Raw genomic sequence first — 22,658 nt, 5'->3', positions numbered from 1 at the left:
CGTTGTAAACATAAAACACATACAAAAATATATATTTTATAGCTTGTTTAAGAATATAGAATTGACTTAACGTATCATTTGCTTTCATTTTCGAAAAGTTTTAAATAATGGTTTATGGATTGAAAATTTTGATTTATGTATACGAAATTTTGCGAGTAATAGTATCAAATTTATAGTATAGTATTTATTCATAATATAGTATTGTAATGATTTGGTAGAAGGGTAAGAAAAAAACAATAAGTTTTCATATGTAAGGGGAAATTCTGATATAAAACATTGAGAAATAAATGTGTATCCGTACCTCCTGAATTGTCTCTACCACAGCTGGATCTGTTTCTCCTCGAGAAAGTTGAGTAGTAACCGTGATACACACGTCTTATTTAAAAAATAAATTGTCTCTGTCCCTACTGGAATAACCCATAACTCCATTGACCTACATGCAAAGTTTTATCAGTAAACTTTGTCATTTTCATGATGGACGTTTGATTTAAAAAAATCAATTTAACACCAAACTGATCAGAGCATTTTTATTTTTTTGCTTCACAAGTCCATATATTGTTATGTACAATATGTAAACAAGAACGAGACACAAGCTGAAAAAACAAACATGCTCACGGGATATAGAATCCAGCCAAAAAGGATTTTTTTTTCTTTCTCTTATTCATACCTCACCCAGTTTGTCGACTGTCTGACCAGGATTTACAAATCAGCTTTGGATCATTGGCGCCGGTCGCATGTAGACTTTGCTCAGTGCTGACATTCATACGAAGAAGTAATTTCTCAAAGAACTTTTTTTTTCTTTTTTTGAGACATAGAAATGTGATTTCTTTAAACATACTATAAAAACATATAACACTATAAATATTGTTCAGTTATCTTCTTACAAAACCTCTGTACAGTTGTAAATTTTTAAGGTATTTTTCTTTTTAATAAATCACAGATATTTCTATGGAGGCCTATACAATGTAGGTGGGGGGCAACAATACAAAACTGTTATGAACTATAAATGTCACAGCTGACATGAAGAGGACACGTTTGTTTTTTTCAAAAGTAACGATGAAACTTGCTTTTCTCAAAATACCTCTGATGGCACCATGATAAGTACAAACTGCTGATGGCTATTTTTAAGTTTTCTGTCGTATAATATGGAGAAAATGAAAGTTAAAGCAGCATTGACAGTGAACGTGTGAGTGGAATTATTCTGTGGGGTGATCTCGCTCAGACTGGAAAATTAAGTGATAACAGAAGAGGGTTTTTTTTTTTTTAAACACAGAACTACAGTAAGAAAACAAACAGACTCACATTTTATATTTCTACTTTCATTTGAACACAGATCTGTGGCAACTGTGAATGATCGATAAACCGAAGATAAATGTCAACCAGGCAGATGTACACACAGGGGGAATGGAAAAATCAAAAGTTAATTTTTTTTGTCAGAGATGCAGGCCCTCTCCAGCACCGAGTATGACGCCACAAGCGGCCCGACAGCGGCCCGACAGCGGCCCTCGCAAAAGCCTGTCCAAGTTTTTCTGCAGTGTAGCGGTCAAGTCACGGTCACGGCAGCAGCACTGTCTTTACTCTTGTCCACTAATGACGGAGAGTTGCTTTTGTCCGATACGGATCCCGCGGCCGAGGGCAGGGTCTGTGTGGCCGGGGAGAGGCCCGACGGTTTGATGGAAGGCTCCGAGTTGGCCTCCGTCTCTGGCTCCTGCTGCGAAGCTGTGGCTGGAAGACAAAAAGCAAACAGAACATGAGAACACGGAGAACAGGGAGAACACGGAGCTGCTTGTGCGACTGCATAAACTCCTGCCTCGTATCCCAGTGGTTGGATGAGGGGTAAAGATTATGTCCATTGTATTTATAACTGCAAAGCAGGGATCCAGAGATTATGACTGTTCGTTCATTTTCAATATAAAGTTGCTTCACGTCAGGATATTATCCATTAGAAAATTATGCATCTCCTGCAGCAGGACGGTTCTAACTGAACCGCACTTTCACAATGTGCAACAATATTAAAACTATATTTTGGGTTTGTATCACAATACTTGGATGAGCATCGTCTGAAACAGGAAACACTTAAGTGAAGAAGCTTCACACAGTTTGGAAAAAAAAAACAAGTTCCCTGAGAGAAATTCTCCTTCTCACCAAACCATATACATACATTGAGTGTGATTCTTCTCTTTTGATGGACCACGTTATAGAAAACAAGTTGGAAAAGGAGAGAAACAAAATAGTTAGTTATTCTACTGAAGCAGGCGGCACAGGTGCATTGTGGGCGTGCCTACCGTTACCTGACTGCGTGCAGGACTTCATGTGCTCGGGCCAGTGCGCCTGCTGACAGGGGTAGTCGCAGTAGCTGGTGTTCCAGCAGCAGTAGAAAATGGCCTCCTTCCGGCAGTTGGCGCACCACTGTTTCTTCTTGGTCTCGTCCACCGCCTGCTGCTTCTCCAGCTCCGTCTGCTTCTTCACCTCCGCCACCAGCCGCTCGCGCTCCTGCTCCAGACTCTGCCTCATCTCGGCCATCGTCAGTTCTGCGTTCATCGAGTCGGACGGAAAAGGACACAAACGACTCGAAAACTCGTTCGACAAGAAAAAAAACTAAACGCGTGATTTACAGACCCTGGTTTTGTGCAATGACCAGTGTTGGGCAGCAGGGGTGTAGCACCAAATTCTGGGCCCTGTACATAAGCGGTGTCTGTGGGCCCCTCGCAGCTATGATGCTTTTTATGTATGATACTGTGTGTGTGTTCTTATAGCAACTAGCTAACTCCTACTGTATTCAGGTAGTAAGCTGTGTCGATCTCAGCTAGGTAGCCGCTATGTAGCAGCTCCAGGCTTTCCAGGGCAAGCAAAGCTTACTTTTCAAACCAAGTATTACGGTAATATAACTACTTTTTTAACAGGAGTAATAAGTAGACAATAACTTTTTACCCTTCCTGAGTAACTTGCCCAACACTGACACATGCTGGAAACAGGAAACTCACCTAGATTGTGTTTCATCTCCGACAACTCTTGCTGATGCAGCCACTGGAGCTTTTCGATCTCTATCCTTAACCGTCGAATCTGTGGTAGGAAAAATCCGACAAAGATTATAATCCTTATTATGATCCTTTAATAAATATTAGTATGTTAATTAATAAAGCGCTAATATTTGCCAGGCTTTACCTCTGCTATCGTGTTTCCTGACGTGCTTTTGGAAAGATCGTTGTAGATTTCAGTCATTGTCCCTTTTATCGAATCCATGATCTGAAAAGATTATAGACAAAAAATTTGATTATCCGTTCACTATTTTAATCGTTGATAAATTCAAAGTTAGGAGAGTGTTATAATATGCACATTTCTTTCTTTGTGCCATCAATGCAATACGACAAAGTTCAAAGAGATAATAACTAGACTGTGTCTGTGAATGGCTGCTATCGGCCGATATTAGCCATTCACAGACATGTCGGTATCGAGAACTATATATATATATATATATATATATAAAATCGGCCAACAGATATGAGCCTTTAAATGTGCATTTATGTTTTACATTTTAGGTCAAATAAATGTTATTTTTCTTAATTCAAGTTCTATTTATTTGGTTGTATTTGTAATTCTTATTTGTTTATGGTTAAACTTAAATATCAAGCCTCAATTATATTTCTTTGTCATAAATGTTTGATAACGACATACATATACATCGGCCATCGGCCAATTTCAGTATCGGGAAACTTGTACTCCCTAATATCGATAATGGATTTGGCCCCCAAAAATCCATATAAGTGGGGCTCTAATAATAATTTGTATGATGACCTGTGAGATAAATTACTATAAATCCACGTGTTAAACGACTGAGAACTCTTTGACGTACTTTGTTTGTGTACTTCGCGATGTCTGCAGCCACGTCGGCCGAGCCTGTGGGGATCTGCAAGTCTCCGGACACAAGAGAAGACGAGCTCCCAGACAAGCCCTGGGTGGCTGAGGACGAAGATGTCGTCTGAGCCGGGTCTTTGTGTTGCACCTTGGCTGATTGTCTGGTCTGGTAGCGGGTACTGGAGGAGGAGGAGGAGGAGGAGGAGTTCTGCTGTGGGCTGCGTGTTGGAGCTGCTGCCTGCTCTCCTAGCTGCTGCTGCTTTTGCACCTTCTCCACATGCCACTTCTGCGAGGACGCGGGAAATTTGGTGGGATTCCAAACCACTGCCCGCTGCACGGCCTGGGCCGTCTCTTTGGGCAGCAGGGGGCGCTGTTTCTTCACGGCTGCGGCGGGTACTGGGGATGCTGCGGAGACGGGGGAGGTGGAGGCAGGAGAGGCGGCGCCGGTCGGTCCACCGGTCGTCGTGGTGGTGGTGGCGGCGCCGCCGGACTGACCGGAGGTCGCGGTAGAGACGAGGTTGAGGGCGGCAGCGATGGCGGGTTGCTCCTTCAGGTTGGGGGCAGCCGATGGTGTCGCTGCTGTGGCAGATGGTGGCAGTTTACCTGAGCAGAAGAAATACACAGTGTTGCTTTGGAGGGAAGAACTCTGGATTTCTGATCTACTTGATTATAATATTCATGCTGAAAGAAAAGAATGTATTACAGTTAAGGTTAGACCTAGTGCTGCAGCTCACGATTATTTAAATTATCGATTAATAAATTGTCGATCGTGTTTCCCAAAATCCAAGATGATGTTTTGTTTTGTCCACACACCAAAGATGTTCAGTTCACGGTCACAGAGGAGCAGAGAAACCAGAACATATTCACATTTAAGAAGCTGAAATCAGAGAACTTTGACGTATTTCATAAAACTACTTTAATTCAGTAGTCGCTCACTAATTGATTAACTGTTGCAGCTCTAGTTAGTTTGAATCTATTTAGGATTTCTAATAACCTGAGAAACGGAAGCAATTTGAGTGTTTTGTTTTTTGGGAAATTTGCCCATTGTTTCACTCTGGGTTAAGATGACAGATAGAGTTTCCTATAAAAGACAGTTATAACATTATACTGTATGTTTCTACAGTGACAAAGATAAGAGAGAAGAAAACGCTTGGCAGATAAAACATGGTGCTTTCTGTAAAGTGCTCATGGTTTCCAGAGGCCTCACCTTCCAACTTGGCAACATTCGACTCTTTGAGAGTTCTGGCGGTGGCAGCGGCCCCCGGCTCTCTTCTTGCCCTCTTTGAGTCCCGACCTCCGTGTTCGTCCCCCAGGTCGATCACCAGCTCTCGTTCAGAGTCGGAGTCTTGCTCAGCCAGCGGCGGAGCCGCGGCCGCTCTGCCCTCCTCCGGGGCTTTGGGCTTCTCGGCGACGGGCTGAGGCTGCGGCGCCCGGGGCTTGTCCTGGACGTCCCTGTCCGCGCCGTTGGAGCCCTGTTTGTCATTGAGTAGGGGTTCAGCGGAGGCTTTATCCCCCGTTGCCGTCACTCCCTCCTTGTTCTCTCTGTCCGTGGATTTCGGCCTTTTTCTCTCCGCCTTGTCTTTGTCGTCGTTGGCGGAGCTCTTTGGCTTGTGTTCCTCGTCGCTCAGGTACTCGCTGTCACTCGAGTCGGACTTCTCCGAGTCCTCAGAGTCACTGTGGTCGACACCTTTATACACGTCTTCAGAAATGTCATCGATCCCTGTACGTAGAAACACGCGTTCGTCATTATGTCGGAATAAAAGAGTGAAAATAAAGACGTATGGTTTTCCACCACTAATCCCAGTCCACCATATGTTTCAGCCAGGACTGCAACTAACGATTATTTTCATTATTGATTAATCTGTTGATTATTTTCTCGTTTGTTTGGTTCATAAATTAGTGAAAAATGACAATTGTGTTTCCCAAAACCACTGAGATGATGTTTTGTTTTCATCCAACCAAAGATATTCAGTTTACTGTCACAGAGGAGCAAAGAAACCAGAAGATATTCACATTTAAGAAGCTGAAATCAGAGAATTTTGACTTTTTTTCCTCTGCTACTTGAACCGATAAATCGTTTATCAAATTAGTTAGCGTTTGATTTAATAGTCGATTGCTAAATTAACTGTTGCAGCTCTAGTTTCAGCTGCCACATGTTTTGGGTCAAAACAATTAGATCAAATATAATCTAATCTGAAATCTAAAAAATATCCAGATGTTCATGACATTTGACATTTGTTGTATTAAATATCTTTCTAATGGAAATATTATTGACGTCACGGGCAGTTAACGCCTCTACGAGGAGACGACGTGATGAATAGGTTTGTGTACCGAGCTGAGCCTTGCAGCTCTCGATGGTCTTGTCCAGGCTCCGGATGTGTCTCCTTGGGGTCGAGACGGCAGCCGAGCCTTGTTGCTGCTGATGTTGCTGCTGCTGCACCGTCTCGCTCAACTCCTTTAGATCCATCTCGGCCTTCACTCGATCTGAGAACGAGAAGGTCGACGTTCAGGTTCATCATCATCATCATCATGTTGAATACATCAATACAGTAATGTTTACAGTATGTTTGTGCTGCTGGTACTGACCCAGGTTGAGGTTGAGGATTCCTCCTGTGCCACTGGTCCTCTCCTGTTTGGGCACCAGTCCGGGGTTAAAGGGCCTGGGGCTGCCCGTCACACTGCCTGCAGGACCCGTCTTCCCTGAGACCGGAGACGCTGTAATCACACGAAAGAAAAGAAAAACGACGACAACCTTGGTTACTTTTGATTTAAATAGGTAGTTAACATGATAAAAACAGCATCACTTAAGTTAAGAGTTTTTTAAAAGTCTTAATTAGGGCCGTCCCCATCCGATCTCAACATTCGCTATTAAGGATACGCATTTTTAACCGATTTGGATCCGCTTTAACGAGCACGTAAGCTGCAAGAGGGTCGGGCTGCAGACGCTGAAATACAACACACCTGACCGTGGCGTTTGTTTAGTTTCACAACTCTTCATTTTTTCTTAATGCATTGCGTAGCTTTATAATTGTAAAGCATTTTGGTTGATTTTAAACCTCGAGTGTACTCAATATTAAATGACTCGAATTGGGGGCAAAAAAAAAACTTGATCGGGACATTTCTAGTCTTAATTTTAATAATATTCCATTGGGGTCGACGGACGGGAAACACTAGATTGGTACAATGATGAACTTAAACGAAGTTTCCCTAAGTTAATCATCTCCCAACTTATTTACACATCCAGCTGTTGCTGAACAACACGATCACTCATCAGGTGTCGTGTTTCTGGCTGCTACAGTCCAATATTCACTCTTTTAGCTCCATCTTTGGTCTCCACCACCTCCTCTAGCTGCTAAATGCTCAACTTGTTCCTCAGCGAGTCTCTGAAGTGTGAATCTATAAGCCGTTTTTGTGCCAAGCTGACGATGCTACGAGAGCGATGAAACATCATTTATAGCCACTATTCCTTCATTTACCAGAACAGTCCATGGATTCCTCTCCAGTGCTGTAGTGGAACGCAGGATTCCTGCCGGCCTTCTCCATGTCCTGCTCCCCGTCAGAGCCCGTGTGAACCGAGGAGTTGGTGCTCATGGGGGAGCGGGGCATGTCCGTCAGGGAGACCCTCCGACTCATGCCGCCGGGCGTGGAACTCTTGCCGAGGACCATCTTTGGAGACGCGGTTATGTCAAAGTTTAGGCGCAGTTTATCCGTCTTCTCCGTCTTCACAGTGCCGGCCCCGGGGTTGGACGGGTCCAGCAGCATCTGGAGCTGGTTGTTGGGTGTGAACGGAGTGCGAAAGGGAGCATAGTTGAAGACCCCGAACTTCTTGCGGATGTTCTCCACGTAGACCTCCATCTCCTGCATGGCACTGTTGAAGATGCTCTTTGTCTTCTTCACGGAGAAGGGAATCTCTTTAGACATGAGGTAGCAGTTGTTGATGGGGACCCACGCCCTGCGAGACAAACCGCCGCAAAAAAACGCTTTACCAAACTGGAATCTCCTGACAAGAATCTCGTCTTATCGAAGGAGGAAATCTCACCGGTCGTGTTGCCCAAAGAAGCGAGCGTCTACCTGCCCGTCCTTTTCCCGAAGTGCTTTCGCCGGCCAGAAGGGAAAACCCTTCAGCTTGGCCCAGACCAGCGGGTGGGGTTGACTCTGTTGGGGACAAGAAGTCAGTGTTTAAATCCAAACAGAGACATTGACACTGTTTTAAATATGATATTTTAATATAATGTAAAGACGTACACATGGCTCACAAAACCAGTTGTCCCTTTTTTGGCAGGCGGACAGGTAGCACTCTGGACACACCTCGATCTCATTCATCTGAGAGAAACATGGAATCGATTATAAATCAAGAAACATTTACAGAAAGCTCTTTTTTTTGCATTGGAAAAGCTTCTTTTACCTCGTGTTCACAGATCTTGACGATGACTTTCGCCGTTGCCGTTAGTTTGTGGTTACCTTGAAAAAAGGCAGATGCTAAATTATATTTTCTTTTTTTTTACCCCATTTGCTGATACGTGTCATTTGATTTGGTATATGATTTCATAATGATTACCTCCATTGTAGATGATGCAGTTGTGCAAGATCCATTTCATGTCGGCGAGAAAGGCTTCGGTGCAGCCGTACATTTTCTTTTTTATATTCTGTGAAAAGGCAAAAGAAATAATATCAAACACATTGTGACACTTAAATGAAAATAATCATCTTTAAAACTTATTCTGTGATTTATAATTTATTTATTTCTTGAGCACATGCCTGTCACAATAAATGCTTTTTGTTGCACAATGTATCGTCCCAGAATTGATTGCGATAAACAATATTATCGTCATTTTAAGACCATTTTTGATACATTATCACGTGAGGTTGCTTATTGCGTATGCAAGTCTTACACGAGTTGTGTCGCTGCTGAGAGAAATGTAATCCAGAGTTAAGACTTTGCATTTAGGCCTGTAACTAAAAAATATGAAATACTAAGAAATCCATATTTTATGACAATTTATAGACGAAACCAGTGATTTATTAATCATACAACGAGAACAGACGAGAGGACCGGTCAACAAACACGCATGTTGACACGATGGTTGTTATTGAGGTCAATAAAAATCATTGAGTTCATATTAATTTATCGTACGATAAGTTGATAACGTTATTATCGTGACAGGGCTACTGGAGCCTCTAGTTACAAAAAAAAATAAATGTGTGCAAAGCAAATAAAGAAAACGAATCTACCTTCTCTAAAGTACTCAGGTCCATGGGGTGGAAGATGTACTCGGCGTAGTCCGGGTGCTGTTCCAGAGACACGGGCTTCTGAAAAGGCTCCGTCTGCTCAGATTAGACAAATACAGATGCATTAGATATAATATGGACTCATTAGTCTCATGTCCGGGACATTTGTGTTTGAATATATACAAAACACTTTTATCAGATGTTGACAGATTAAAATGGATCTGGACACCCAGTCTCACCCCGGGCTGTTTAATCTTCTGTAGTGCAAATTTGAGCAGGTAGGACAGTTGGTCTATCGTCAGCATCGTCATTGCCTTGCTCTGCGTTTCGATGCATTCGGCAACTGTTATTTTCTGGAACGGCAACAACCGAAAACGTTAATGAAAATCCTAATGAAAGTACAGAAGCGCTGAACTGCCACAGTGGAATTAAAAAATGTCTCAGGCGTTTCTCTTTATAACGACATTTTTTTTCCTCGTTAAAATTGGAAAGTTTCACGTTATAATGTGATAATTCACTCGTTAAAACGTGATGACGTTCTTGTTAAAACAAGATAATTATTCTCACTCAAACGTAATAATTTTCCCGTTAACACGAGATCTGTAACACGTTGTTTACGTCTCATCTGGGGGAATTGGAGGCTAAGGATGGAGACACTTTGAGGGACTGTGCACGTGTCTCTCTGCCTCAGACTCCCGGATGAGACGTAAACAATGTGTCACAGATCTCGTTTTAAGGAGAAAATTATAAAATATGTCGGAATAACGAGAACCCCCTTTTTTAATTCCACTGTGGCAGTTCAGGGCTTCCGTATGAAAAGCGACAAAACATCAAGCAACTGGACTGAAATTATTACAACTTAATAGGTTTATATCATCAGCTGTCTTTTGATTTAGCTTCACAAATGTTAAGATGCTCAAAGAATTGCGCCAATTCAAAAGGAGAATAAATCTTTAATCCTCCGACATGTCCGGACTTTACTACTCAAACCGATTTATCGATTATCAAAATAGTTGATGGTTGATTTACAGGTCGATTACTAATCGATGACTAATCGATTGACTGTTGCAGCTCTAATTTTCGCTGCCGCCATTCATCACAATTTGAAATTTGATTAGATCAAAGAAGAATCTAATCCGAAATCTAAAAAAAATGGCCAAATGTTCATAACATTTAACATTGGTTGTGTATTACAAATCTTGCGAATGGAAAATATTCTTGACGCGGCTCTCAGACGCTCAAAATTGGGCCAATTTAAAAACTAGTTAAGAAGCAGATGGAAATCTCTAATCCTCCGACATGTCGCGACCTTACAGTGTGAGCTGTCGGGTTATGCTTGCCGGGGCGTCAGACCATGTGACTCTGAGGACCAAGAGCTGGAGCTGCTCACGGGACATGATCTGACACCCCTCCCGTCAACTAGGCAAGCGCGCACACACACACACACACACAGAAACACACGTGCGTCTTCAGCGAGATACCTCACACTCTGGACAGAACCAGTCGCCCTCGGGCTCGGCTGGCAGTTTGAGGCACTTGGCGTGGTACACCCTGGGGCAGAGCTCACAGCAGAGCACCTGGCCCTCGCGGTGGCACAGCCAGCAGTAGAAGTCGTTCCTGCCGTCCTGCGGTACAACATCAACAGGGTCTGTGGTGAGTGCTGGCTGCTTCATATAGTAAAAGGGGCCGTGTCTTAGCTCTGACTGGAAATGCGGGCGAGAGAGACACAAAAAAGGGGGCAGGTTTCAAAACACACACGCAAGGAAACACAACAAGGTGCAACAGTGCAACAGGAACAAGGCAGCAGTGGGTTGGCGGGAGTAGGCAGGGGAGGCAGCATGAGGGGCAGTTAAAAAGGGTCAGTAAGCGATTTTGGAGGAAGCTTGTTTCTCTTTTTGTTGTTGCTTGTTGTGATTTTACTGCGAATTTATGGTTGATGACCGACCAGCTACACACGAGGCCAAAACCTCGTAGTTTAATTCCTTAGCACGTCTGCAACATTTTGGGGGGGGTTTTCGATTCACAGAGCCTGGGCTGAGCCGAAAGCCCAGATTTTTCTTTTAGCACGCACACTCAGAACCGACAGCTGATTTATTGCTTTACAATCGCTTACTGCCCCTTTAACCCAACACAAATACAATATCAAATACAGTATAAAACTGTACACCCCTGGTCAGTATCACAAACGTTAAAATATAACACATCCGGTCCATTTATTACAATTTCATTTGAACTTTGTTTGACTCAAGTGAAAACCACATAAGAGAAAGTCAGCGTTTCATTCAGTGACACAGCGTTCTGAGACATCTCGTAGCTCCGCCCCCTCGTGTCTGATGACAGACTCACTCGACCCCTCCGGGGGATATGATGACACAAGAAACAAAGTCTTGCACATGTTCAGTCATTTTCTCACAGATGATGATTCTTTTCTGCTTTCTTGCTCAGGTCATAGTTTTATCTTTTGTTTTTCCTTCTTCATAATTTCTCTTGTGTAATTTTGTCACGTTTTTGGAAAAAAAAAATCCTCTCCTGCCAAGACTGAGATTAATCTTTGTCATTCATATTTTTTAATACAAATACTAGCACTGTGCCCCATATTGGTACATTCCCACCCCCAACTGAAAATTACAGGTCGAGTCATTTTTTTGTCGCAGTGGTCACAGATACACTGACTTCTCTTTTTTGCAGCGATCAAAAAGGTTTTTTGTCTCCAGACTAGGGCAGCAACTACTGATCATTTTCATAATTGATCAATCTGTCGATTATTTTCTCTATTAATCGATTAGTTGTTTGGTCCATAAAATGTCGATCATGTTTCCCAAACCCTGAGGTGATGTTTTGATTTTGTCCACACACCAAAGATATTCAGTTTAATGTCATAGAGGAGCAAAGAAACCAGAAAATATTCAATTAAATATTTTCTGGTTTGAGAAGCTGAAATGTTAGAATTTTGACTTTTTAAACCCACTAATCGATTATCAAAAAAGCTAGGCAATTAATTTAGTAATTGATTACTAATCGATTAATCGATCAACTGTTGCACACATTTTCAGCGTCGTCTGAATGATTCACATTATCAAATCCAAAAATAGCCCACAATTCAAATTAAATATAAACAAGTTATTGGAAAAATATCTTCTGTCAGATTTGTTGTCCACAGTTATGTGAACTATCTCCACATCTGGTCACGTGACAGTTGTCGACGGTGAGTCGATCTAAACTAACCCAACAGGTTTTAGGACGTCGGCGCAGAAACGCCACGAGTCTCTGGTAACGAAACCAAACTGGTTCCTGAAAACATGTCACATGTGCACATGTACACCAGGTATCTGTTAACATCCATCTGTGGTGGTGAGCCGTCACCTTTAAACCCACCAGGGAGCCATAAACTATGCAGATGTTCAAAAGTCTGGAATTAGCTTTTCACATGATGCAAGGTCAACGTGGGGGCTGTGGGTCAAGAGGGGTCACTCAGCACCACGTTAATCTGACAAGTGGATAGTAAAACATCTTTACATCAGAGCCACATGAACCAAAATCCATGCTAGTTTGAAAATCTGAAACGTATAAAAAGTGATTCATGACTCCATCCATCCATCCATCCATTAGCTATATGGCTTCATCCTTAAAGGGTCCCGGGGGTCTGGAGCAAATCCCCAGCTAACCCTTGGCTAGAGGGTTCACCTGGACACGTTTCAGCTCCATAGCATAGTGACAGTGTTAATCTCCGTCCACAATTACACGTGTGACTTGGCCATTAACGTACCCCGGGTCATGTGGTGTAAACAGGAAGTAGGTTGTCTCCTCTGCAGTCAGTTGCTTTAGTAACAGAAATAAAAATCCTCTGAACGAGGAACAGCGATGGGGACTTTCTTTTCTTGGAGCGACGACGAGGTGGAACTGTTACTGGAGAGGAAGTGTTAGCGGCGCTTTGCCTTCTACCGCACGGTGGTCCGCCGGAGTCGTGACTGATGAGAACCAATCAGGGAAGAGAACGTGGGGGGGACGTCTGCCTCATCGTTTACCGAAACGTCTCAAGTTTCTGTGCATCCAGACCAAAAACGGGACCGGCAGCGATTGCACAAGTCTCTGTAAAACTCAGAGTGGACAGTGTGGATGCTGGGCGTAACCATAGCAACAGTGATGAGCGGAGAGCGTGGATGCTGCCGCGAGGACTGACAGTCGTATTCATGTCTATGGTTAATTTCAGAGTCTGTGGGAGGAAAACCAGAGAAAACCCACACAGACACAAGAGAACATGCAAAAAATCTCCACACCTGGGAATCAAACCTTGCTGTGAGGCAAACCGTGTTGACCACTGCACCATCATGCCACCTGCCTACACAACCAACCCACAGCTTTATCGCAACAGTCATAATCAAAAACTGGCGCGTTCTCACAGGAAATGTGAGGTACCACATTCCCCTCGCCACTCGCCCGTGAGAACACGCCAGGTTTTTGAAAACGAGTGCGCCCCGGAGACTGACCTGGTCTTTGCTGTGGGAGTGGACGGCCCCGGGCTTCTTCTTCTTCTTCAGGGGGCTGGGGGAGGTGTCCGAAGGAGAGTGTCCGTTGGAGGAGTGAGTGGGACTCGACACCTTCCTCTTCTGTGGTGGGGCCGCCGGTCGTTCCGCTGACCCTGGTGGATCAGGGACTGGGGGCAGAGAGAGGATCGGGGGTCATCATCACACAACCAGGCACAAGTCCACGAGGATTAAAAAAAAACTGCTATGACAGTAATTTAGTTAGTTCTAAAAAGAAATAAAAAAACAAACATCAGGGAAAAATCCCCCAAAACTTAATAACCGTAATAAAATCAGTCCACAAATTTGAAGATTGATGAAAAACCAAAGGCAGAAGAGCAAAATGAGGTCATTCAGTTTTGCAGCTGAGCAGTTTATTAATAATGTAATGTAATAATAATTTTAAATTAAAACTTGACCCTGTGTTGATCCTTCTGACACAAACAGGAAGTAACATGGATCATCTTCACTCGTCCCTGAGTCAAATTGTCAAATTTGCTTAGCAAGTTTCCTAAATGTTTAAGTTACCATGATAAGAGCTGTTCGGTTTCTCTTAATGCTTAGGAAAGGAGCTTCAATGCTTCCTTTCCAATCTCCTTTAGCATTAGGTACACTGAAGCTTCCTATGCAAAAGGAAACGAGACAGACGTCCCACAATTCATTGCGGCAGCGATATTTAGCCTGACGTACCATGCACGAACGTAAACGATTAAATCCGCAGTAGAAAAAGAAGAAGAAGAGGAGTATGAATATGACCCTGAATTGGCGCTCATCACCATGTAAGTTACTGTTACATATGAGTCATGACATGTGATGTGACACGATGGTAAAACACTGAAACATGCTGATGAAGCCGCTGAGGTTTTTGTAGTCACACGGCAACAACATCCGTCGTCACATGATGACGTAGTTTAAATAAAGTGGAGTCGGATTCTCTGAGCAGTGCTGTCGGCTTTTCCTAAGCCCTATCAATCCATCCAGTTTTCCACTGAGGTCAAAGAACAGTAGAGAGGAAAAGACGAAGATAGGAGAGACGATCCGAATCCAACAACAGTAATAAAGTGAACGACCTCTACGTCCATTGGCCTGAAGGTCGCCCTCACACCGACGTCCGACCTCTTGACGTGAAGTGAAACTCACCTTTGGGTCGCAGAGACGCGTCCATCCCCTCGACCGCGTCAGACTCCGTCTTCACCACCTCCTCCTCAGCCAGGCTGCGGCGCACGGGGAAACACAAAGACAGAGAGAGAAGGACGAACGAGCAAAGTCAGAAACCAGAAACCACCACAGCGTCACAGTAAATAAAGCGGAGCAGCACCCGAAGGCACCGAGCTCGCGGCGGCTCAGTCAACAGGGACTCGGCGCGTTTCCATTGTTACCGTAACATCCCAGCACCGGAGTTCACATCCCCCCCCCCACCCAATACTGTCGGTGACAAACCAGAGTGAATATATGTTCTTTATGTTCACCAGAGAGAGGATGGTACGCCGTCACCATGGCAACGCTCCTCTCTGCTTAAAGCACAAGTTGATATTCACCGCGACACATATAGGGCCACTGAGCCGCCGACGCTACTACCCCCCCCCCCCCCCCCCCCCCCCAGCCTCCTCCGTCTGTAGATGGTGTATCTCTACAAAGGTTATTTTCGGACCAGTTCCTGATCTTTGATCTGAGAGAAAGCTCCGGGGAACTGGTCCACTGGTCCACGCCAGAGTCTCCAGGTGAATAACAGCATCTGTCTCCGTCCCTTCAGTAGCTACAGGAGGAGTCGGGCCCACAAACAACAACAACAACAGTCAGAACCTTCAAAACAACAAGGAGCTAAATGCTTTTGACCCCTTAAAATCTTCCATCACAATCTGTTACATATGAAGTCACGTTAGGAAAGTCACAGCTGACCCCCACACACACACACACACACACACACACACACACACACACACACACACACACACACACACACACACACACACACACACACACACACACACACACACACACACACACACACACACACACACACACACACACACACACAGGATTAAAAAGCTTGATTCCCTGCTCTCATCTCATTTCCTCTGCGGGAAAAGAAGGACAAGAATAAAAGAGGGGGGCTGGGGGGGGAGTGTCCGCCGATGACCGGGGGTCTGTGAGCGTTTGACTCCTCCTTTGTTGGAGCGGCCGAGGGCCTTGTTCCAAACATTTGAAGCTTTCACCCCCGAGCAGAGAAAACCTCCGACGGGGTCACACACTCGACCAGCTCACGGAGCTCAGACGACGGCGTCTACAGGCTGCGACTCAAAGGTCAACCACATCTGTGGGATAAGCTTCTTTTTTTTTTTTTTTTCAAGGAATGTTCCTCCACCTCCTCCTCCACCTCCAATTCCTCACAAAGTCGATCAGACGTCAGTCACTTCGCTGACAGCCGGCGGAGGAGAAACGGTTACCCAACACAACATCCTTGAGGCTCTGGAGAGAATCAGACAAACCAGAACACGGCGAGAGAGATTCATTATTACATCAGCTATATGAACTCTGCATTCGTTTAAACACCGAGTCAGGCCGCGACGTTTGCTTCGCAATCCCAAGGGTAGAACAAGTGATTAAAGAACCAAGTCAAAACTAACTCACAATCGTCAAGGCTGAAAAACAACAGATAAAAATCCTCGACCTGAAACTCAGAGGAATCTGCATCACAAATACCTGGTTTGAATAAGAGTTTCGTTAACAGATATGGCACATGGGTATCTTGTTTCAGCCTGCCAACCGCCACACACACACACACACACACACACACACACGCACACACACGCACACACACGCACACACACGCACACGCACACACACGCACACGCACACGCACACACACGCACAACCCCTCCAGGGCTTTCCTGTTCCGGACCGAGTGAACAAACGAGGCCCACATGAAAATCAGAGAGCATTAGCCAAGTCGCTCTGCTACGTGTTCCACAGCCCTGGAAGAAAGAAGAAGAATTGCCATCATCAGGCCGCACAATGTACCACAAGGTTATATCTCACACACACACACACACACACACACACACACACACACACACACACACACACACACACACACACACACACACACACACACACACACACACACACACACACACACACACACACACACACACACACACACACACACACACACACACACACACACACACACACACACCACCAATGACAAGACATTCTGCTGCGGCTACCAGGAAGACAGGAGGAAAAAACGTCTGCTGATCCAAAGGACGTTCTCAGACAGCTATATGATCCATCACACAAGGAGCTACAGGCAAATAAAAATCCTCAGCAGATTTTTTTGTTGTTGGTTTTTTTTTGGGGAGGGGGGGGATTAAATTCCAGAGAGAGACCCCAGGTTTCAGGAAAACACTCACTGCCAAACGGTACCTGATGTACAAACGGGAGGAGACAACAGTGAGTCAGTTGTGCCTCTGGATCCCACTCCTGTGAAGAGACGAGCAGCAGGGTTCTCTCGTCACAGAAAATGGAGGCCACAGCTCGCTTCCCCCCTCCCTCCCTCCCTCGCTCTCTCTCCCCCATCCCCCACTCCCGAGGATCAGACTCCGGCACTGGGCACATCCACGCAGGAGGAACCGAGGGAGAGATGTGTGGAGAGATTACAGTCCAACACTTTTATATAATGAAATACGACCATGTCAAGACAAGGAAAAAACCCTCCTCATGGTGGATGACAGGAGGAATCCGGAGAGGGAGAAGCACTCATCCCTCTCTCGCCCTTCTTTTCTTTTTTTGAATGTCTTCCATCTTGGCTTCCCTCCTTCTCAGAGAAAACTGCTGTCAGAGAATAATTAGATTTCATTCTGAAGGGAGAGAGAAAGAGATAGAGACCGACACGGTGGAACAAGTCAGACCCCATCGACGCTCGTCTCTCTACAACACGTTGATCCAAGAACAGCGTTTTTTTTACATGAATATCATGTTGTGATCTTGAACACAACATCCAAATGTCACGAGGGCGACAACCACACGCAGATAAAAGAAAGAGCTCTTTTCATGAGCTCAGCAAAACGATTGAAAGACGAGGACACAAGGTTTCTTTCCTACATTTCATTAAATTATTTTTCTAACTGCATCTGTTCGACACTCAAGAACACACCAAGAAGATCCTGTAGAAAAAATAACATTTGACCTGGATTGATATATATATATATATAAAAATATATAAAAGGCTGAATCAAAGATGGCTGTGGAATTTTCCAGAAGGCCCTTGCTCTCCCTCCCCGAGTGTCAATCTTTAACCTCGGCTGCCGCAGCCGCCATTGGCTGCAGGGGCCGACAGGGTGGGACGTGATTGGTTCGGCTGTGCTCTGCCACACACACACACACACACACACAGCGAGAAGAGCAGGGCTTCGCTCGTCCTTTTAAAAATGCCTTTTTTGTTCTTTCTTTTTTTGCTGCAATGCAGACACCCCCCCCCCCCCCCCCCCCCCCCCCCCCCCACCCACCCACTGCAGCAGACAGTTGATTTCCCCCTTCTTGGTAATGACAGTACTATAAGCCGGGGGGTGGATTTGAAAATGGCCTTCATGCAGATTATATTTTTGTGGTTGTGATGCATAACTCCGTGGCCGTGCTGTTCAAATTCTGATTACAGGCTGCGACGTACGTACACCGGCCTCATGGAAAAAGGAGGCCCCCGGAGGATTCTGTTGGCCCCGACTGTCAACATACACATTTTATATTTCATGCTCGTTCAAGCTGCGGCGTCATCTTGTGTCTATCAGAGCGAGGGAGAGCTGCTGAAACGCTTTTGTGGTCGACAACGTGTAGAAGAAGCAAACCAGAGCCACAAGAAGAACAAACAACATTCTTCTTCTTGCATGTGTGTGTTTTGTTACAATCTTGATACAAAACCTGTGTGTGTTCGTATCTTGTGTATTTGGTATTTCGGTCAGTGGGGGAAAAAAAACCTCAAAGCACCATCCTGAAAACTTATTAAAAAATTTTTTTCAAAAGAAGAGTGAGAAGTTGTTCCTCTGATCTGTGAGAGGAAGCCAGAAATCCTCCTCCCAGGAAGAATCTGTGGACACAAAATGGCCTCTGCGCGCGTGTGTGTGTGTGTGTGTGTGTGTGTGTGTGTGAGAGAAAGAGAGAGGATCAGCAGGTGGAGGAAGCAGTTTCACAACAGACGGGGGGAAAAAAAACACTCAGGGCCTGAGGCCTGTTGACTAAAGGTCTGTGTTGGCGAGAGGGTTCGTTCCTCTGGGACGCTCTGGTAGAGGAGGGAGTCCGGCCTCTGCACAGACGTACCTCTCTTAATGTACTGTACATATATATGAATATAAATGCAAAAATCAAACCTTACTGTCCTCTGACGAACACATCTGTTGCCCCCACATCCACTCCCTGGGCCTGGCATGACAGAAGGAAACCAATGCACTTACACCACCACCACCCACCTCCACCCCTCCTACAGCCCATCCCCCCATTCTCTCTCTCTCTCTCTCTCTCTCTCTCTGCCATGCAGCAACACAAGGAGACCTGGGAGCCATTTAAAAAAATCCAACTCTCCTTTGTATTGTAAAAATTGGAAAAGGATTTGCCATGGCCCATAGACTTGCCTCCTGTATGGCAGACAGGGGGTAGCCTGAGGGAGGGGGGAGGGACCATGATGTGACCCTGAGAGAGAGAGAGCAAAGGGTGAGAGTCTTTACCCAGCAGCCCCTCCACCACCCTTCCTCTCGGCCCTGTGGAGCCCACACACGCGCACGCGCACACACACACACACACACAAACACACACACACACACACAGATAGAAACACACACACACTCACAGAGATGGACACACACGCACACACACTCTCTCGCACACACACACACACACACAGAGAGGCCTGCTGAGGCCTCCAGTCCTCCCCAGCTCCTCCCCCCCTCCTCCCCCCCTGCTGCTCCACACTGAACTCATTTCAAGGTGTGAACATTTCATCATGACAAATCCACAGTTAGCACGACAACAACGAGAAGAAGAAGGAGAAGGAGGAAGCAGCCATGTTGTTAGCATGGAGCTGGGAGAGAGAGAGAGAACAAGGAAGACAGAGCTTACCTCTGTGGATGCATGGCTGCCTGACACACTGCTGTGTCAACACTTTAGGGAGAAAACATGGAGGACACACCAACACACACCACACTCTTCTCAGCCCGCAGCCGGGGGAAGGCTCCGCTCTCTCCCAGGCGAAGGCGATCAGGGCCCCGGCGCCTTGTTAGCCGCCTCCTGACTGGTCGCGCCGCTCACGGGCCGCATACAAGGCGGCGCCTGATTGGCCCGAACGTTTCCTGAGTGATTATCTTTGTTTCGCCCCGCTCGCTCGCTCGGTCGCAGGCAGCGGGGCAGCGCGCAGTGTCAGAGGAAGAGGAGGAAGAGGAGGAGGAAGAGTCTGAGACCTCTGAGACCTCAACGCGACCCGAGCGACACGAGTCGTCTCCCCCTCACACCGCTCTGCTCTGCTCTGCGCTCAGACGCCTTCAGGTGCAGAGTCTGGCCGCAGTTTCGGTCTTTATCTGGAGGCTTTGAACGCAGCACGAGGAGAGCGAGGAGCAGGACATGGCGTCTCTGTGCAAACCTCCATTTTTTTTTTGTTCATGTGGACGAGGCCTTTGTTTAAACTCCTCCCCCCCTCCCTCTCCCCTCTCTGCTGGTTCCAGAGGACAAGAGCAGCTCTCCACTGTCTAAATAATAATTCATTCTGATAAATAAAATTAAAATATGTGGTAGATGAAACTAGATTATACTGTCATAAACACTGCAGCAGGGTGTTTTACAGGAAAAATACATGGTTTTAGGTTAACAATACTTTTAATGTCACATTGTTACAGTCATATTTTTCTTATACAATAAGTCATTGACAGCAAACAAACATTATGTATGTATATATATATATATATATATATATATATATATGTGTATATATATATATATATGTGTATATATATATATATATATATATATATATATCCAGTGTTGGGTGTTGACGGAATACATGTTATCTGGATTACGTAATCAGATCACAAAAAAATCACTATCACTATAATCAATGTGTAATTAGATCATAGTTACATTGTCATGGCCTCAATGATTACATCATTACATTTTGATGATGTCTTTAAAATATGGCAATTTTAAAATCACTATATATATATATATCATAGCTCAACAGTATATTACTGTGAACATTACTCCTCTCAGGTTGCTAGTTTTGTTCATGGTTTATTTAATTCTCCTATTATTTATAGATAATGATAATGTTTGTTTTGTTTTGTGGACGCGGAATATGCTAAATGCATTTTATTTGCATTGAACATGTTTCCGGCGTTTAAACAGTTTGAAAGATTGTGTGTTTTCTGTACATGTTTACTGACAGTGGGTTATTGTGTATGAAGGATATGACTGTAACAATAATGTTCACTCATGTATGCCTGTGTTAATCACAGACAAATAAAACATGAATGTCAATATGTTTTGTTTTTATTAACCTTCGCACTTTAACTGCCTCAAACGCATTCGGGTTTTATAACTGTTGATTTTAACAAATGTCGTGGTTTTATTAATGCTTTCATTGTTTATCGTGCGTTTTATAACTGTACTCGATGTAAGGTGACCTTGAGTGCCATGAACGGGGCCATTAAATAAAATGTATTATTCATATTATTATTATTATGTCCCCTTCTCCAGAAGAACAATACTGTTGCATGGTTTTTGAAGTGTGTAGGGTTTCCTCTCTGACATTTGTTCTCAAACAGTGATCATCAATAATTAAACATAAAAGGATGAAGCACCATTTTTCCCCCCTTGTCTGTTAAACATTCAGCAGGACGTGGACAGACAATAAAATGCACAGTGATGTGGGAAAAAAAACCATCATGAAATCTTACATAACAAGCCGGTCATAAATATAATCACATGTATAATGTTCCTGTGTATCAGCTGTAAATCACAGAGGTTAACTGGCCTGCATTATACTGAAATATGTTTCCTTTACTCCTCCATAGATGTAAATGTTGTGTCAAAATATAATAATATAAAATATAAGTTTTTTTACATTGTCAACACATACTGTGGCCTCAAAAATCCCCATGCATGGCTTTATTTCAGTCTGACAGATTGCATCTCATATTTGCCCCCTCGCAATAGGGGCAAATGCATGAAAGATTGATTTACTTTAGAAATTACTTTAAGTTCTTTTACCGAAGTCGCTGAGTCTGCCCAAAAAAGTCCTGTGTATTTTCCATCAGGGGCTAAAGGACAAAATAAAAATGTGTAGCAAAGGACAAAATAAAAATGTGTAGCGCCCAACGTGGGGCTCGAACCCACGACCCTGAGATTAAGAGTCTCATGCTCTACCGACTGAGCTAGCCGGGCTGTAGCATGCTAACGTAAATATCCTTTAAATACCAACTCACAGATTTTTTTTTTATAGATTTCTGATATTTTCTGACTCTTCACCTCATGTACATCCTTCTGTACGTACTAAGACCGTTGTTATTGTTGTAAACAGTGAGCAGATGCACATTGTATGATTTGCTCTGTGCGTCATCCTCCTGCGATCAGGAAGGAGCGGTGAGCTCATGTTAATCGCCCGTCAGTCTCACACTGCCCTCTAGTGTCCAAAAGGTGAATTACGTTATATGTCAGTCGAGTCAGCTGAAGGTCAAACATGGGTCATGATTTTCTCCCCAGTATTATCAACTGGCTGCCCGATATATTGGCCACACTTATACATTATATGTGTTTCATAATTAAATTCAATTCAATTCAAAGCACTTTAATTATCCCAAAGGGCAATTCCGTTTTAAGCAGTCTACAGAACCATAAAGAACAAACAAACTAAAACATTTACACAAAACAACAGACTGGAGTATGTCAGAGACAACAAACGAGGGCCAGGCAATAATTAGTTAAAAACAATGATAGAATAAATAGATACATAAATGGTAAGGTTTCCCAGACAAATGTGACACTGGCAAAGAAAAACAAATAAACCGTAGA

General features: G+C 44.3%; 1 protein-coding gene and 1 non-coding gene across 11 annotated transcripts; both read right to left on the bottom strand.

Moving 5' to 3' along the window:
- Positions 1-513: 513 nt before the first annotated feature.
- On the bottom strand, positions 514-20,240 carry LOC118316316 (protein kinase C-binding protein 1). 10 transcript variants are annotated; one of them, XM_035644012.2, is made up of 20 exons: positions 19,719-20,240; positions 14,748-14,821; positions 13,572-13,738; positions 10,566-10,787; positions 9,324-9,437; positions 9,088-9,180; positions 8,414-8,501; positions 8,261-8,334; positions 8,101-8,178; positions 7,895-8,010; positions 7,332-7,807; positions 6,442-6,570; positions 6,187-6,339; positions 5,063-5,575; positions 3,854-4,458; positions 3,166-3,246; positions 2,985-3,063; positions 2,292-2,531; positions 2,162-2,179; positions 514-1,725 (listed from the first exon to the last, which is right to left on the bottom strand). In XM_035644012.2, the coding sequence occupies exons 1-20, from the start codon at positions 19,730-19,732 to the stop codon at positions 1,544-1,546; spliced, it is 3,516 nt and encodes a 1,171-aa protein (XP_035499905.1). In that variant the 5' UTR covers positions 19,733-20,240; the 3' UTR covers positions 514-1,543. The 10 variants fall into 10 exon arrangements, with proteins under 10 accessions (XP_035499905.1, XP_035499907.1, XP_035499912.1 ...); XM_035644014.2 differs by having other exon boundaries at positions 8,261-8,316; XM_035644019.2 differs by having other exon boundaries at positions 8,261-8,316; positions 10,566-10,709.
- Positions 20,241-21,958: 1,718 nt separating this feature from the next.
- On the bottom strand, positions 21,959-22,031 carry trnak-cuu. The gene has a single exon. It is a non-coding gene; the product is annotated as a tRNA-Lys (tRNA).
- Positions 22,032-22,658: the final 627 nt, after the last annotated feature.

Source organism: Scophthalmus maximus, chromosome 3 (assembly GCF_022379125.1).
Source record: "Scophthalmus maximus strain ysfricsl-2021 chromosome 3, ASM2237912v1, whole genome shotgun sequence".
In the NCBI taxonomy this organism is placed as follows: domain Eukaryota; kingdom Metazoa; phylum Chordata; class Actinopteri; order Pleuronectiformes; family Scophthalmidae; genus Scophthalmus; species Scophthalmus maximus.
The sequence above is the reverse complement of the archived record's forward strand: the minus strand, read 5'-3'. Positions and strand labels throughout refer to the sequence as shown.